Source organism: Lichenostomus cassidix, chromosome Z (genome assembly GCF_008360975.1).
Source record: "Lichenostomus cassidix isolate B80296 chromosome Z, HeHo_3.0, whole genome shotgun sequence".
NCBI classification, from domain to species: Eukaryota; Metazoa; Chordata; class Aves; order Passeriformes; family Meliphagidae; genus Lichenostomus; species Lichenostomus cassidix.
Window position 1 is genome coordinate 43,641,276 of NC_139511.1, and position 16,149 is coordinate 43,657,424.

General features: G+C 39.5%; 1 protein-coding gene across 4 annotated transcripts in view; it reads left to right on the plus strand.

The window, feature by feature from the left end:
* FREM1 (FRAS1 related extracellular matrix 1) overlaps positions 1-16,149 on the plus strand; it is a 65,402-nt gene that overhangs the window by 30,105 nt on the left and 19,148 nt on the right. For all 4 annotated transcript variants that reach the window (XR_014847114.1, XM_085043769.1, XM_085043767.1 and 1 more), the window contains exons 20-27: positions 588-807; positions 2,435-2,579; positions 4,924-5,065; positions 6,416-6,611; positions 7,320-7,584; positions 12,664-13,078; positions 14,221-14,422; positions 14,885-15,029. Coding sequence is in view for 3 of the 4 variants with exons in the window: in XM_085043769.1 (XP_084899895.1) it covers positions 588-807; positions 2,435-2,579; positions 4,924-5,065; positions 6,416-6,611; positions 7,320-7,584; positions 12,664-13,078; positions 14,221-14,422; positions 14,885-15,029 (1,730 nt within the window). In the remaining variant the exon portion in view is untranslated. The remainder of the gene's footprint in view (positions 1-587; positions 808-2,434; positions 2,580-4,923; positions 5,066-6,415; positions 6,612-7,319; positions 7,585-12,663; positions 13,079-14,220; positions 14,423-14,884; positions 15,030-16,149) is intronic.

Here is a 16,149-nt window from a genome sequence, read left to right on the forward strand (position 1 = left end):
CAGTGCATAGCTTTTCTTAGGAATTTGCAGTTAAGTAAGAAGAAAGGCTAAAATCTTTAAACAAATAAGTAATCTAGAAAGCAGAGAGATCTTTAGCTTTCTGCTTTCTCAAGAGCTTTCACAATTTTTTATAAGGTATTTTTTATATTTCTGGCGTAGCTTCTCCCCTCTCCACAGACTGTTTTTAATATAAATAACTCTTTGAGCACAGAGGGTAAACTTATTGTAAAAGTTAAAAGTGCATATATAAATTTATATGCATCCTTATTTTTAGATACCATTATGTATTTAAAGACTTTCTCCTTTGTGCATTTCTGAGCACCAGATTTGTTGTTGACTTACCTATTTTCTATTAATTTGGGCAAATATGAACTCCTTACCTCAACTTTTCATCACTGTAACTATTTACTTTCTCTATGTCTCTTAAACTGGTTGAAATCAGTAGCTGGTTAACAAGCTACTGGGGAAAAGGTGGAGGAATCAAGAGATGCACTTGTACACAAAAATATCCTACTCATGAAATCTTGCTAAAATTCTATTATTTCTTTTTGTGTAAAAGAATTGGATGTTTTTTCTTTCATGTTCAGGTTCAGGAAGGGGAGATGAAAGAGCTGGACCTGTCTGCAGTTGATTTGGATGTGCCTCAAGACCCTCTGGTATTTGGGGTTGTGCAGAGGCCCTTGTACGGGTTCCTTATTAATGGTGTTCACGGCACTGATAGTCTACACTATAGAGAGTTAATTAATCATGATCACCACAGCCATGGGTTGCTCGTTCATAACTTTTCCATGGAGCTACTGAAGAATGGTAGGTGCAGCATTCTTCTGACATTGCTCTTTTATTCCCTTAATGAGTCAAGCGGCACACGAAAGAAATCTTCAGCATTTATTTATTCACTTGCTTTATGTTTATTTTCAAGACAATGTTGAGGAATGGAAGTTGTCCTGTTTAATGCTGTTCTTGTCTATTGATTTTAAGAACTGTCAGTAAAATCATCCTGAGAGACCTCTGTGTCAAAAAGGGCAGTAAGCTGAGTAAGAAAATCATCTGGCCCCAAAAAAATAAAGGGAATAACGTAACATAATGTAACACAATCATACAGATTTGTAAATGTTTTCCAGCACATAGAATAGAGAGACAACAAGACTGATTTAAAAACACATTAACTGATCATGGGCTTAAGTATTTCCTCAAATGGTCACAGAATCATAAAACATTTTGGGTTAGAAGTGAACTGTAGGGGTCACATTGTGCATCTCCCCTGCCATGGGAAGGGACAACTTCCACTAGGCCAAGTTGCCCAAAGCCCTATTCAACCTGAGCTTGAGCATTTCCAGGGCTCCACAACAACTCTGGATGAGTTGTTCCAGAGTCTCACCACTCCTACTATAAAATCTTTTGTCCTTATGTCATACCTAAACCTACTCCTGCCCCTTTTTATGTCACTACAGGCATTGGTAAAGATTCTCTTTCTATAAGATTTCTATAAGCCTCTTTTCAAAATGGAAAGGCTGCAGTATACCTTCACATGTCTAGCAATAAAGGTATGAATTGGGACCCTACAGCTTAGCATGATCAGTCAACCTGCTTTGAAGTAGCAAATCTATTTCAAGCACATGTAAACAAAAAGTGTATCTAATACATGAGTTTGGTGGATTCGCCCAGACTGTGGCTATTCAGTAAAACATGGAATTTATCAGTAAAAAGAGGGACATGAATTCAATAATGTCACTCAAATTTCAGTTCAGCCCTTAAAACCCAAGGGAAGACTTTTTGTCTCTCTTTGTAATACAAAGACAACCCAGAAATATCAGGTATCCACCCCAAATTCATCTACCTTCCCAAGTCTTGTGTTTGACTCTCTTTCTTGGCTTTTCCCTTTTGTTATCCTCAACAGTGTACAAACCACCTTCAGCCCAGAACTTCTGATTGTCCATGGTCATAGATAAATGGCCAGCTTTCCTTCCCAAAGCTTCTTTAAAGTTCCTGAGGATTAATTAAATCACAGAAAAGGCCAGCTTTCCTTCCCAAGGCTTCTTTAAAGTTCCCTGAGGATGAATTAAAGCACAGAATAGTGGTGCCTTACAGATCTCACCCTCTCTATGCTCCCCATCAAAGCAATTTGGAATGAGGAGAGGAGAAGAGATGTATCTTTTCCAGATTGACAGAGACTCCTTTTTTGAAGGGAGTCACTCCTTACTTAGGTCAGGCTGGTGGCTTTGAGTCAATAGCATGTAGCTCACCAAACTCATCTTCTGGTAACTAAGGCAAATTTACTCTTACTAGGGCATACGGGGAGGGGAGATGGAAGAATGGCGATTGAAGCAGATGCAAGAGATTTTGCAGGAGTCATATTAAGTTCTTCTTTCCATTTTTCTCTCCCATTTTCTCTCTATCTCTCTCTTATTTTTCTCCCCCCTCCTGCCTCACATAGGAATGAAGCTGATGTACATGCATGACAACTCTGAAAACCTCATGGACAGCTTTAAAATTCAGCTCTCCGATGGAAAACATAAAGTCCTCAGAACCATTTCAGTAAAGGTCATTCCAGTTAATGATGAGAAACCAGTGCTGAGCAAGTAAGTCACATATTCCCGTTTCTGACAGTGGGATGTGTTCAGACAAAACAAAGGAAAGTGAACAAAACAGCAAATCATAGAACCATAGAATTGTTAAAGTTAGAAAAGGCATTTAAGGTCATCAAGTCCAACCCTCAACCTAGTATCCCACTATGTTCACCTTTAAACCATGTCATTGGTGACTGGTGGAAACAGGAACCCATAACTAGTAACAGACTAATGTCAATACAGATGTCTCTATGTAGGTCTCTATCAGCTGGTTTCAAAATTTTACTGAAAGAAGAGCATGCTCAGTGATGCTCTATATTAAAGAACATAATAAAAATAAATGTGTGTGGGGAAACATGCTTGTAGCATCTTTCACAAGTTGCTTCATGATGTTTGCGAGATAGTCCTGACCTTTGTGCACATCTGCTGAACACTGACCACCATGGTACTGTTTTCCCCTTCCCTGAGACAAACACCTGCCCAAAACACCTCTCTTAAAGCAGCTCAGGATTTGGCATGAGAGAATCCACAAGGCTGATGCAGGGGAAAGGCTTTCAGATTAATAATTCTCTTCTTTTTTTTTTCTAAAATGCTTTTTCTCAGGCACAATTCAACTTCTGAAAAGTACACACTAACTTCCCTTACATTTCAAAGCTAGGAGTTGTAAATGCATTAGGCATGATCAGCAATTGCCTGGCAGACCATTTATAGACAGGCAGCTGGCTGCAAGAGAGTCAAACCTCCTGGACATTTTAAAAAGGAGCTCATCCCTTGGGATCTCCAACTGATGACTTGTCACGGATCATCAGGACTTCCATACTTGTGACTGTTTTCCAGTCCCAGGCAGGCAGATGGGGAGCTAACACCCCAAAGGTTTTGGGGGTATAGCTCTGAACCTCTCAAGTTTGCATTTCAGCGATGTCTCCCAACCCTTTAAGCAGACTGCCACTAAAGAAGGAATTTCTGATACCTTCATGGTATTTGGCCTACTTTCAGATCAGACTTATATTTTCTGTTGCAAAGAATTTTTAATGTTGTTTTACTGGGTAGAGCTTCCTGCAATAACAAATATTAGTTTCTTAGTTAAAAGATTCTCAATGACCACATAAAGCTAACATGAAAGAATGCCAATTTTTAGTTAGAATAAAGAGTATAATTTATGTATGCATGTATCATGCACTGCTAATTACTGATAATAGCCTATTTGTTCCTCACATGCTATACCTTGATCTGCCATTTTCCACTCTCTCTCTCTGAAAGAAGATGAAGTGCAATAAGTCAAGTGTTTTTAGCTTTGCCCAGCTAGATCCAGAAACTGTTGCTGCCTTGTCTGGCAACGTTAGGTCTCACTCTGTGGTGAAAAATAGCATAGAGTGAGACATCTACTCCAAAATAGCTATTTCTTTATAAGAAATGACTGCCTCTTACCTGTTACTCTTCCACTGAGATGAGGTGTGCTGCTAGTATTTAAGCAGCGGTGCTTTAAGAAAATGTTCAGTTTGGCACTGAAGTGATTTCGCTGCCACATTCAGTCACTACATCTTTGCTGTAAGGTACAAACTCCCTTATGCCAGCGCAGTGTTTTACAGGTGAATATTGGACAATACCTGTAAGTTTTTCCTTACCTTTTGGTCTGGGGGCACCTTCCACCTCAGGGATTTTCAGCTCTCATCTCCATTAGTTATGGTCAACAGACTGAAGAAAACCAGGGATGGGATGTTTTTGACTGGCAAACAGTGTCTCTGATACACAGTGATTGCCAAAACCTCAATCTGTCACCTCTTGGATCGCATCCTGTAGCAGAGAGTGCCCTTGGGGAATGTAAGGCCTTCACATATTCCCCCAAGAGCTTCTTCCCAAGATGAGATGTGCATCCTAGAAGGAGCATAGAGAAGAAGCCAGTTAGACTTTGTTGTGTCTCTTACAGATAAAGGTGAACCATGAAGACTAGCCATTTGAAAGACAGTCTTTTCCTAAATGAACAAACAGCTCCTTAGAGCCAGTATTGCTGTGGTCTACAGTAGCAATAATATATAATGCAGTCTATTTGTTTACACTGTCTTCTTCCTATAAATTGTATGAAGGTAAGCAGAATAGGGACCAGGGAAATAAAACAGATGTGTTAAATCACATTTTGTTTTAAGTATCTGTGTTGTTTCTCACCATCGTAAGAAGAAGCTTGTGTGTACAGCTTGCTTTTTTTTTTCTCTTTTGAACTGAAATGGGCACCCTCCTTCTATTCTTTCTGCAGTTGTCATTTCTGTCAGCATTTGAGTCATCCATATTTCTGACAGAGAAATTACATGTTGAAAAGGTTCCTTTTATTGCATCAATACATGACTTTTAATTTTTTCAGGAAGAATGATATAGAGGTGAACATAGGTGAAACTCAAATAATTTCTAGCGCTGTTCTGTCAGCAGAAGATAAAGATACACCCAGGGAGAGAATTTGCTACTTATTTGAAAGACTTCCAGAAAATGGTCAGCTTCAACTCAAGGTTAGTCTTTGTACTTCAACAAAAAGCAGGCATGCAAAGAACTCTCTCATTTCAGGGCAAATGAAGTTCATCTTCCCTTTCACTGAAATGTCTGTCATATTTTGAAGTAGACAGCTTGGCCAGTTTGATTGTTGAAGTGTTTGAATCAGATGATGATGCTATCCCAGGGGCTTTGGCACTAAAACCTATATCCTAAACTGGAGAAGATGGAAAGTAAAACACATGGCAGATCATCTGAGGTGGAAATGGAGAGAGATGCTGGGATAATCATTCCACAAATGTAGAAAACTGAGCATCAAAGCTGGGAGGGAATGGGAGGGAAAGTCATTGATTAAAAGAAAAATCTTTACTTCAGTTACTTCAGGGTTCAGAAAGCATAGGAAGAGCTCGTGTGAAAGAGTAAGTAATACCTCATCAATTCGAAGAAAAGAAGCATGGGGAGAAGGAAGGGAAAAGGAAGATGATGGAAAAAATATACAAGGAAGAAAGGCAAAAAGTAAGATTAGGAGTGGAAGGAGAGATGATAATCTGTTGACCTAAAATAAGACAAAGGAACAAATATAGTAAAAAATGCCTCTTTTATACTGAGGGCATATGTAATAGAAAAAAATTTCCATTTCTAATATTTGTGAGCTTGGAAAGTATTTTGATGATCGATTACAACATCAATCACATGAGACTTGTGAATTAAGTCTGAGTCAAAAGACAGCTGCTGACTAGAGTCTGTCAGTTTGAACATGTAGGGTGCACATATACACCTTAGCTCTCTGTCCTTGATAACCTTTGCTCCAAATCTAGTAATGCTGTTACTGCAGCTGAATGTCAACTACATGGATCAGTCCAATTTAGGGTACTAGGCCATCTTCAGAAAAGAAAGAAATTTCATGGTATAATTCATTTGTTTTTGCAGCTGAGGACCTCTGAGGCTCTAAATTTCTGTGCTTTCCTGAACTTATTTCTGATACCCTTTTAGCTATGATTTCAGATAGAACCAAGAGCAGCTTAATGAAATTAAGAAATAGAAAACATAAGCTGGATCAGGGAACATTGAATTTTTGTCTTGGTGTCTGATTGAGAAGTGTGCAGAGAAATTTATTTCCTAGAGTAAAAGTGGCTAAACTCCATATTACTCTACCTTATTAATAACCACGGTATCTTCTCCAGCCTTATATTTGCTGGAATACACGTCCAGCTATTTTCTGCCCTTCAAAACACACTATGAGGAAAGAGCCTATAGAAGGGAAGCCAGGCAGCTGCCACAGCAGTCCAAGTAACTACAAAGAAACACAATTAACTGGGGAGGATGCATGGGTGATTATCAGTTTAATGAAGGATGTTCATTCTTTCTAGGTAGGACAAGACTGGGTGACTCTCCAAGCTGGAATGAAGTGCACTCAGGAAGAGCTGGATATGAACTTTGTGAGATATGTCCATACAGGAGCTGTGGGGTCCAATAAACAAGACAGCTTCACATTTTACCTCTGGGATGGGTACAACAGATCACCAGCTGTGGACTTCTACATAAATATCAAGGACCTGGAAAAGGGTAAAGATCCACTAAACTTGATGTTTTACAGTGCCTGTTTCTGAAGCAAAGATATTTGAGTACATTTCCTGATCCTTTCCTGAGCACTATATAGGCCCTGGCAAGTCTCCCCAGATCCTGCAAGTTTAACTGCTTGGATTTCACTGCTGGCCAGGTCCTGGGGTTTGAAAAGGACCAAATGCAACGTGTGGCACCTTGCCTCCCAGGACTCCCAGCTACTTTACAAATTGAGCTGAAAATATCTTTCTGAAACTAGCTTTATGTCTGAGTAAATCAAAGCGCAGAGAAATGGCAAGAATGTGAAAGTAGGCAAAAGACTGTTCAGAAACAGCTCTGTCTCCCAGGTTATTCCATAGTCTCAAAGCCTCTTCTTTTATTACATCTCTATCAGAAACCTGCAGGTTAACCTGACACTGCTAAGATTGGAAGAGGCATCAAAAGAGGTTGTGCTCTCTTCATCTTTGGCAGTTTTCAGGTTCCAGTAGAAGAAAGCCTTAAGTGATGTGGCTATGGTTGATCTCACAGCTGACCCTGCTTTGAGCCGAAGGTTGGATTAAAGATATCCTGAAGTCCCTTCCACACTGAATTTCCTACAAGGCTACAGTCTTACAGTTTTTCTACCAGTAATGGCTTCCCTGTGACTAAACAATGCAGAAGAGACATCGAGTTCAATATTACTATTTTAGTGTTGTTTTGTCTGTTCTGCAGGAGATATTACTGTTTTTATGAAACACCTTAATGTGCCAAAAGGAGATCGCAGCTACATTACAACCGATGTCCTCCTTGCGCTGGATGGTACTGACAAGCCAGAGGAGCTCCTTTATGTGATAACCTCCCCACCCCAGTATGGACAAATAGAATATGTCAGCTGTCCTGGCATCCCCATCACGAGCTTCAGTCAAATGGATGTAGCACGACAGATTGTTTGCTATGTTCACAAAGCCAAGGCAGTTGTTCGTGAGGATATGTTCAGGTAAGGCATAATACTCCACCCCCTAGACCCTTCCCCTTGAATTTTTGGGGTATTAAAAAGACCTGCACTACAAAACACAAAACACCCAAAAACCCCCAAAAGAAGATATTAAAAAGAGCTGGAGGCTCTCTGTGTATTCCCAATATTTATATAGCACATATATTTCTACTACAATAAATATAGTTGGAACTGCTTTGGTAATCAATGTATTTTCTCATTGATCCTGAAAACATAGCGACAGACATATTTACCAAATGATACTAGCTTCAACATTATTACAGCACCCAGGCATACACAACTGTTAAGATTTAAGTGGGAGAGAAGGACTAAGAACATACTTGGTAGAATTTTCCTTTGATTTCTTGCTACAGCTGGATGTGGTTAAGTGGATCCACTCAGGTGTTAAATAATGGCTTTCTTATCTATTATAATTTATCATATTCATTTGATTGTGGGTTTTTTGAGTCCCTAAGCATTCTGAAATATAATGAAAACCAGTCCACTTAATCTATTTTGAAACTATCAGAGCCCAGAAATTCTTGGGATAAATCCATAGGTTTACCTACAGGCCCAGTTCAGCAGCCTAATGATAATTATTTTCACCTGTTTCTGAAATTTTCCCCTTAGAACAGTTTATATTAGGTGCATCCCTAAAGTGAGTATATCCTTATTTTGTTCTTAAATGAACCTCCCTAGTCATAAAGTAGGAAAATGTAATGAGTTATAATCACATAAAGAGCAGATGCATTACTCAAAGTCTTGTGGACAGTTTTGTAAAAGAGATCATACTCAGGGAAAAGAGAAAGCCTAAAAATAAAGAAAACTTTTCTAAAGGAAGAATGGTTACTTTTTGCTAAAGTTTGTAATTTTCTCTGAAAACAGGACGGAATATGGACTTACTGTAAAATTCAGAATTAAGAGCTTATTGTTTTTCATTTGTGACTAGGAAAAATAAAGGATTTAGCTCCTAAGAGATGCAATTCAGAGATGCAATTCTCTCCTAGAATAGAGTCCTGATCTGAATGGCTTTTTCCATGAGGCATTTTGAAGTTCAAGAGCACATTGCATCATCCAGTTTGAGAGCATTTTTGCAGGCAAGTCAAGCAAGTGGGGCAAGGAGACATCAAATAAACCTCCCAATGATACTGAGTCAGGTAGCATTGTCCACAGTTAACCCAAAAGTAATTTTGAAACTTTTCTCAGATAAAATATTTTAAACTATCCCTTCCATTACAATGTGGTGGAAATTCTAGTTAGGAGATTTGCCTGATTCACTTGTACTCACAACAGAAAAAGCGAACAAATACTCTCTGGTTTTGTGTTTCTTGATAGTGAAACACTTTCACTAAAACTAAAATTAGCTTATACAAGTAAGGTTGCAGTCATGCTAGCCCTAGTTTGGGCAGGGTAGTAGTGGCTTGTGACAGTACGACTTGCATATCCCACTAATGAAATCAGATCAAACAATTCTAGGGAAATTGCAAATGTGGATAAACCCAATGTTTTCTGTTTAGGCCAATAACTAAGAACCAAACTAGAAAGTCAGCCTTATAAAAGTAAGGTTGTGATGCTTTTATAAATATTGATATTTGATAACTATTTTGATCACAATAATTGTGTTTCTTGATGTTGTCATTTGGAAAATAACGTGGTTTTGTGTAGACATATAAGTATTCTGGCAGAATAGCATTATTATTTCAACAAGGAATTAATTATATGGGTAATTACGGGAGGAGGTGGAATTAACTGACCAGATTTTTACTTCCCACTAAAGTACTTCCTTCAGACATAAATTTACCTGTATTGTTTAGTGCTGTTGGCCTGGAAGAAAGATTTGGCAGTGCTTGTTTGGACAGACGACTTCAAGTGATTAGCAACTTGACATCAGATGCTGGCAGCAGGATGCTAAAAGAACATGCTAATGTCCTTCATTTTGACATGCTGGCTTGATTTTGTAATGAGTTGGCACTATTTATGATTCCATTTTTATCTTTTAAATGCCATGACAGATGGTAGGTTCTACAGCCAACTCCATTGCCATCAAACTGCAGAAAGCATGAAATGTTGGTAGCTGTGAAATCAAACCATGCAACATGTCTTCCAAATTTTGCCTGGGAATTGTACCCTAAATTTCATCAGAGTGAGAATACTGGCTGGTCTCCATTCCTGAGGAAATTACAGAGCAGACATTAACTGGAAATAAACAACCAAAATCTCCTGAAGTGCAGAAGAGGGACATCTTTGACACAGACCATTCCATCAGCTGTGAAACTGAGCGGTGAATGAAATTCATTGTAAATATCAGTCTGACATATACAAGCAGGACCTTTGCTCCTATCTCCTATTTGGAGAAGACTGGTTGAATATTCAGTTTCATGAACTGAATTATCTAAGTCCTTCACTTAAATAGTGTTTGAGACATCATCCAAATGTTTTTATAGCAATCAAAAGGATGAAAGGAAATTCTCTTCTGCTGCAATCCTCTAGGCATTTTGAGAGAGGGTTAAGTAAGGTCTTGACTGAAGATGCTTTACCCTTTTTCCTCTTAAGCATAGTATTTATCATCATTATTCTAGTTCTCTATTTCATTTCAGATTACAAATAACACAACCCTTTTACCATTGGCACAATAGCATTAGGTCAGTGCAGACAGATGTCTCTAGGTTCCCAGCTGGGAATACCATCTTCAGTAAACGTATTTCTAACTGCTACATAGTCCCTGGTCTGCCTGTGCTCATTCCCATCTGTTTTGTGGCACACTGCCAGCTTACAAGTGATCAAGCTCTAATCATCCAATGTTGGTGAAGGCAATGAGGAGTTTTAGATGGACAGTCTGTGTGACACAGTAAGCTGCTCCATGACCTACTGAAAGTCACCCACATTTGAGTCACGTAACAATATTCTAGGTGTTGAACCTGTAGTTTTTTAAATACTTCTTCAAGGTCTGCAGTCAAGAGACCAAGAGGAAACAGATAATCTTTGAAATGTCAGTGAGTACCCATTTAACTGAAGTATGGTAAAAGAGTGTTAGGTGGAAAGCAGCCAGCCAGGTTGGCCCTCATACTGTCTGAAACAACTGTCCCAGTCTACTAGAGACAAATTTCTTTGAAAAGCAGACTCTGTTCTGCCTCAGACAGAGCAAACCTGCATGAAAACCACTTACCAAAATGCTTCTGGATATACTACGCAGTATAATCACTGAAATTTATGTAGAAAGACAAGTAAGTCATATATACTATACGTTGATGGAAAATGAAGGATTGTGATGAATTTTCAAAGCAATTTTAATTCAAAGCTCCAAAGTTTCTGTTACAGGCATGGCAATGTTCCATGTAATTCTTTTCAGAAGAAAATACATAATTAATTATCTTGACAATGAAATCTAGGATAAATTTTAAAGGCTAAAAGATTGTTTTTCTCCTTATTTTTCTCCCCAACTAAATTTAATAATAAATTTCCGCAGAGCAGGCTGTCACTTGTATGGCAAAAGCCCATACTCAGCTGGTAGGCTTTTGTCATGCTTTAACTGCAGTCAGCAGCTAAGCACCAGGCAGCTGCCTGCTCACTCCCCACCTGGTAGGACTGGGGAGAGAATTGGAAAGGTAGAAGTGAGATAACTCATGGGTTGAAATAAAGACAGTTTAATAGGTAAAGCAAAAGCTGTGCACACAAGCAAAGCAAAACAAAGAATTCATTCACTGCTTCCTGTGGGCAGGCAGGTGTTCAGCCATCCCCAGGAAAGCAGAGTTCCATCACGCATAACAGTGACTCGGGAAGACAAATGCCAACAATCCAAACATCTCCCACTTCCTCTTTCTTCTTCCCTCAGCTCCATAAGCTGGGCATGACACCAGATGATCTGGGATATCCTTTGGGTCAGTTGGGGTCAGCTGTCCTGGCTGTGTCCCCACACAACTCCTTATGCACTCTCAGGCCAATCAGTGGCAGTGCAGTGTGAGGGGCAGAAAAAGCCTTGATGCTGTGTAAGCACAGCTCAGCAGTAACAAAACCAAAGCATCCTTATGTTATTGACACTATTTCCAGCACAAATAAAAATCACAGCCCCATAAAAATGACTATGAAAAAAAATTAACTCTACCCCAGTCAACAACAGAAGAGCTTCCAACAGATTTTCTCTACAACCTTGGGCACATTTATCATCCTTTTTGTCTTGAAAGGAAAACTAACTGTAGTGAATAATCAAATCTTTGGCATATCTAAAGAAACATCACTACTTGAGAGAGAACTACAAGGAACTATCTGCTACTGATAGAAATTCCCAGCATGGAAGAACTGTGCAGATATAACCCTTTGATGAAGTCATGCTATGGATATCTATGTTTTTAACATTACCCTATACAATTTGTACAGTTCTGCCCAATACCTTAGTATTTCAGTGAAATCTGACTTGAATTTTGTAAAAAAACCATAAATCAGTTCCTCTGAATAGAAGAAATTTACAGATACACCAAAACAAACCCATAAAGTGAGATAACAATGAATCTTTCTCCAGTTTGGTTTTTCAGATAGTTTTGGGGGCATTGGGTAAAAAAGACTTGTGACGGTGAACAAAAAAAACCCCAAAACTAAACCAAACCAAACTGAAAATAGACTCTTGTCCAGGCAGGCACTTCCCATACCTCTTTCTGTAAGTTGTAGGTGCCACTGCCAGGTAACTAAGTGAAGATTAACTTAAGAATGAGTAAGATATATATGCATGCCAGAAGCTACAATAAGCCCCCCAGCCAGCCCATGATTTTAGATTTGCTCCAACTGTATCACAGCTAGAAGATTAGATCAGCTCTGCTATGACTACTGATCCTCAAGGCCGTTCCTCTGGCATCTGCCCAATCCCTGCAGGTGCACTGTAACTCTTGTCATATACCTTGCTGTTTGCTTTCCTGTTTTTAAGTATACATGCACTCCACCCAGTGTCTGGGTTTGTGCTCCACCCAGCTCTTCTATATGTGCATTGTCAGTGCAGGCAAGTCCTGTAGTAAAGGTTTGCATTATCATTTCATTTCAGTACATGGTGAATCAAGAACAGATGCTGAAGACTGCCTTGCCTCTCTTTGCCAGATTCATCATCAGCAATGGACTGAGGACTAAGCATGGGACATTCAAGATCTCCTTGGAGGCAGTTGACCAGACTTTGCCCACACTATCTAAGAACATGGGGTTACGATTAATGGAAGGCACTATGGCATTTCTTACTCCTGATGTCCTGCAGCTTTCAGACCCAGATACTCCAAAAGAAAACCTTACTTTGCTCTTGGCTCAGCTCCCCCACTACGGTAATCTCTATTATCGTGGGTCTGTGCTACTGCAGTACAATTTTACACAGCAAGATGTGGACAACAGGGATGTCGCATACAAGCACCGAGGTGGGAATTCCCAGATTGACAGATTTACATTTGTTGCCACAGATAGGACTAATCAAGGCTTCATCGTGAATGGGAGAGTGCAGAACGAGCCAGTGGCATTCACTATTCAGGCAAGTGTGACCACAGGCCTACTTTAAAGAGATAAATGGCATGATAAGATCAAAATTTTACTTTTGATAAGAGCTGGTATTTGCCGCAGTCTCTGATTTAACTGTGCAGCTAAAATGTTTCCTTTCTGTGTTCCATGAATAATTAACCTGGGGAATTAATGACTTGCCAAAATACATAAATATAAGCAAGTAAATAATTATATACTTAGTATTTACAAGCTTAAAATTTTGCATAGGAATCTCAACCATAAAGTTGAGCCCAGCAATGGGAAGGATTGAACTTCCTCCTGCTCTGCTTTTCCACTTGGTTCCTGACCCTGTGAGGCACACATGGGGATGTGAGGATGACTGTTGATCTTTATGTCACAATCTTGAATTATAACCACTTTGCTCCCACAACTGGACATCCTGTCTTCTCTCTGAGACTGTCTGTAAGATGCCTGCTCTGATTCTTCCTTTCTTTACTAGAATCTTTCTGTTCACTTCCCATTTACCCTGTTTTCAAGCTCTTCACACTTTGTCATAGGCTCAGATATGTTTGCAATGATTTCTTGTATGTACCTATGTGGCATGTTTCAGTACACAAAGTACATCTGGTTGCATTGCATGTCAAAATTCTGTATGTTTCAAAATGCATATTAATGAAGATGCTGTTAATATTTCCTGATGACAAAATTTTAAGTTATATGATGAGAGAGGAATGCTATTTCAGCAGAGGTTGAGATATGGGAACAGCAACACCATTGTTGAATTCTAGAAGATTCATCAGCAGTTGTGAAAGGTGGCATTGTTATTGTAAAACAGAGGTGACAAAACATTGCCGGAGCTATCCTTTGCTGTGAAGAAAATTACATCAAGAATCCTCATTCTTGGGGATTGTGGGGAGCGTGGGACATCAGGGTAGAGGTACACAGAATTTGTGTTACACTCCACAGAGTGTACTATACCCTGCTGCAAGTGGCAAGTGATGGCAAATCTGGGCCTGGAAACTTCTCAGGTGAAGTACAACTTAACTGGAACTCAGGTATCTGCAGCAGACTGAGCCAAAGTGGGTATTGCCACCCTGAGCCGGCTTCTGTGGTTTTAGCAAAAGCAAGACAAAAATCCTGATGCTGTAAAATGAATGTCTGACTTTGATTTAGGTGGATCCTTTGGACAAAATGGCACCAAAAATTACTCATCTTCATTGCTTTTCTGATGTGGAACTGCTGAAGAATGGCAATTATGGGATCTATATTACTGCCAGGTCCCTGAGGGCATCTGACCCCAATACAGAAGATGATAAAATAATTTTTAAGATTTTGCGAGGTCCTCATTATGGCTACCTGGAAAATATAACAACAGGTGATTTCTTCTATAATCTCTTTAATTTGGGACATACAGGCCCAGATTCCAAACCCTAAGCTGTTAATATTTGCTTGATAGAGAGAATCAAAATTTCTTAGCAAACTTTGGGCGAAGTTTGACTATAGTAACAAAACTTTTACAATGAAACCTGAGTCTTATGTTTGTTGTCAGTCTTTAAAGAGTTTGAGATAATTTTTAATAGCTGATGTTGAGAAACAATTTTTTGTTTGTGTCAAGGAAAGAAAGGATTAATATTGAACTTGGCCTTTTGATAAACATGTTACACATGAAGAAATTGGTGGGGGCTAATAATGGATGGATGTTGCTGTTTAGCAATAAACCCACATTTCTCTAAATTCAGATTCTCAACAAAAAGAATAGCTTAAAAGAGTCTGTATGAGCTGCAAGGTTCTTATTACCAGGCTTTTGGTTCACCTGCATATTACTCATCTTTCCTAGGTAGATTCATTCAGGAAGGATTTAGCCAAAAGGATTTAAACAGCAAAATCATACTTTATGTCATCAACCAATCACGAGAAGTGAATTCAGACAGTCTGGAGTTTCAAGTGACAGATGCCAGTGGAAACTCTGCAGTGCCCCAAAGGTAGCTCTGCTCCTCGGTGAAACGTGCTGTGCTGCACTGGGCTTGCCCCTGTGGCAAATGAACTGGTGCTAGGCTTGAAGCCATGCAGATGTGCACATAGCTACAACTCAAACTACCATTGCTTTTGTTAGAGTAGGGAAGGTTTCTTCCCCTCAAGAAGCTGAAATACAAGGGGTTAGCTCCAGGTTAGACTGGATCACAGTTCTCAAGGGCCTTCAGGGCCTCATAGGGAAACATAATGGAATTACTGGCAGTTGGGCATTTGTAGATCTGAGATGCTGGGTGCTGAGGGATGGGACTACTGCTTCATGGACAAGGTCCTGCAGCTGCAGGTCACTCTTGCCCTTAGCTGATGGCAATGCATTTTTCACAATCCTGAGATTACAACAGAGGGGATGCTCTCAAATGATAAAAGCTATGAAAGCCATACATCTGCAAAAGAGCGCTGAAAGAAGGTTGAGAGCACACAGCATCTTCTTTGTCATCCACTGCATATTATCCAAATTTCCTTGTGACATATGATCTCATGTAAAAAAATTAGAATAACTTTGATGCACTTTGATGATAAAAGCTGAAAGTGCAAGTAGCTCTTCAGCAGAGGTATTGTTTCTTTATTTCTGAAAGTAGGGCTAAATGATCAAACAATTTATTTAATCAGAAATAACTGAGAAAAAAAAAAACCAAAACAATATGCTTTTCCTGGGCTAAATTGGCTAGTCACAAACCAGGACTTATGGCAAAGAAACAGAAGCAGAGAGTTGGCTCCAGGGGCACAGCACTTTCCTGCACGCTGGAGAGGACGTGGACTGAGCTGAGTTGAGCTGGAGGCAGTGTTTAGGCAGTTATGTGCTGTGCCAAAAGATGTCCCCATACACAAACACATCTGAGTATGGACAGCCTGAGTACTACCCAGCTGCTCTGTGCTGGCTCACAGATGAACCAATATTAAAACCACCATTATGTGATGCCACTTCTCATGGGAAAGTGTGACTTCCTGTAAATGAATGGCGATGTATGACACAGCTTTAGGAAAGGCAAAGAAAAAGCACTTTTTTACAGAAAATAGGAGTATCAGTGAACTTTTCTGCTAGCAGACCAAATGTGAATTTGACTTCTAGTA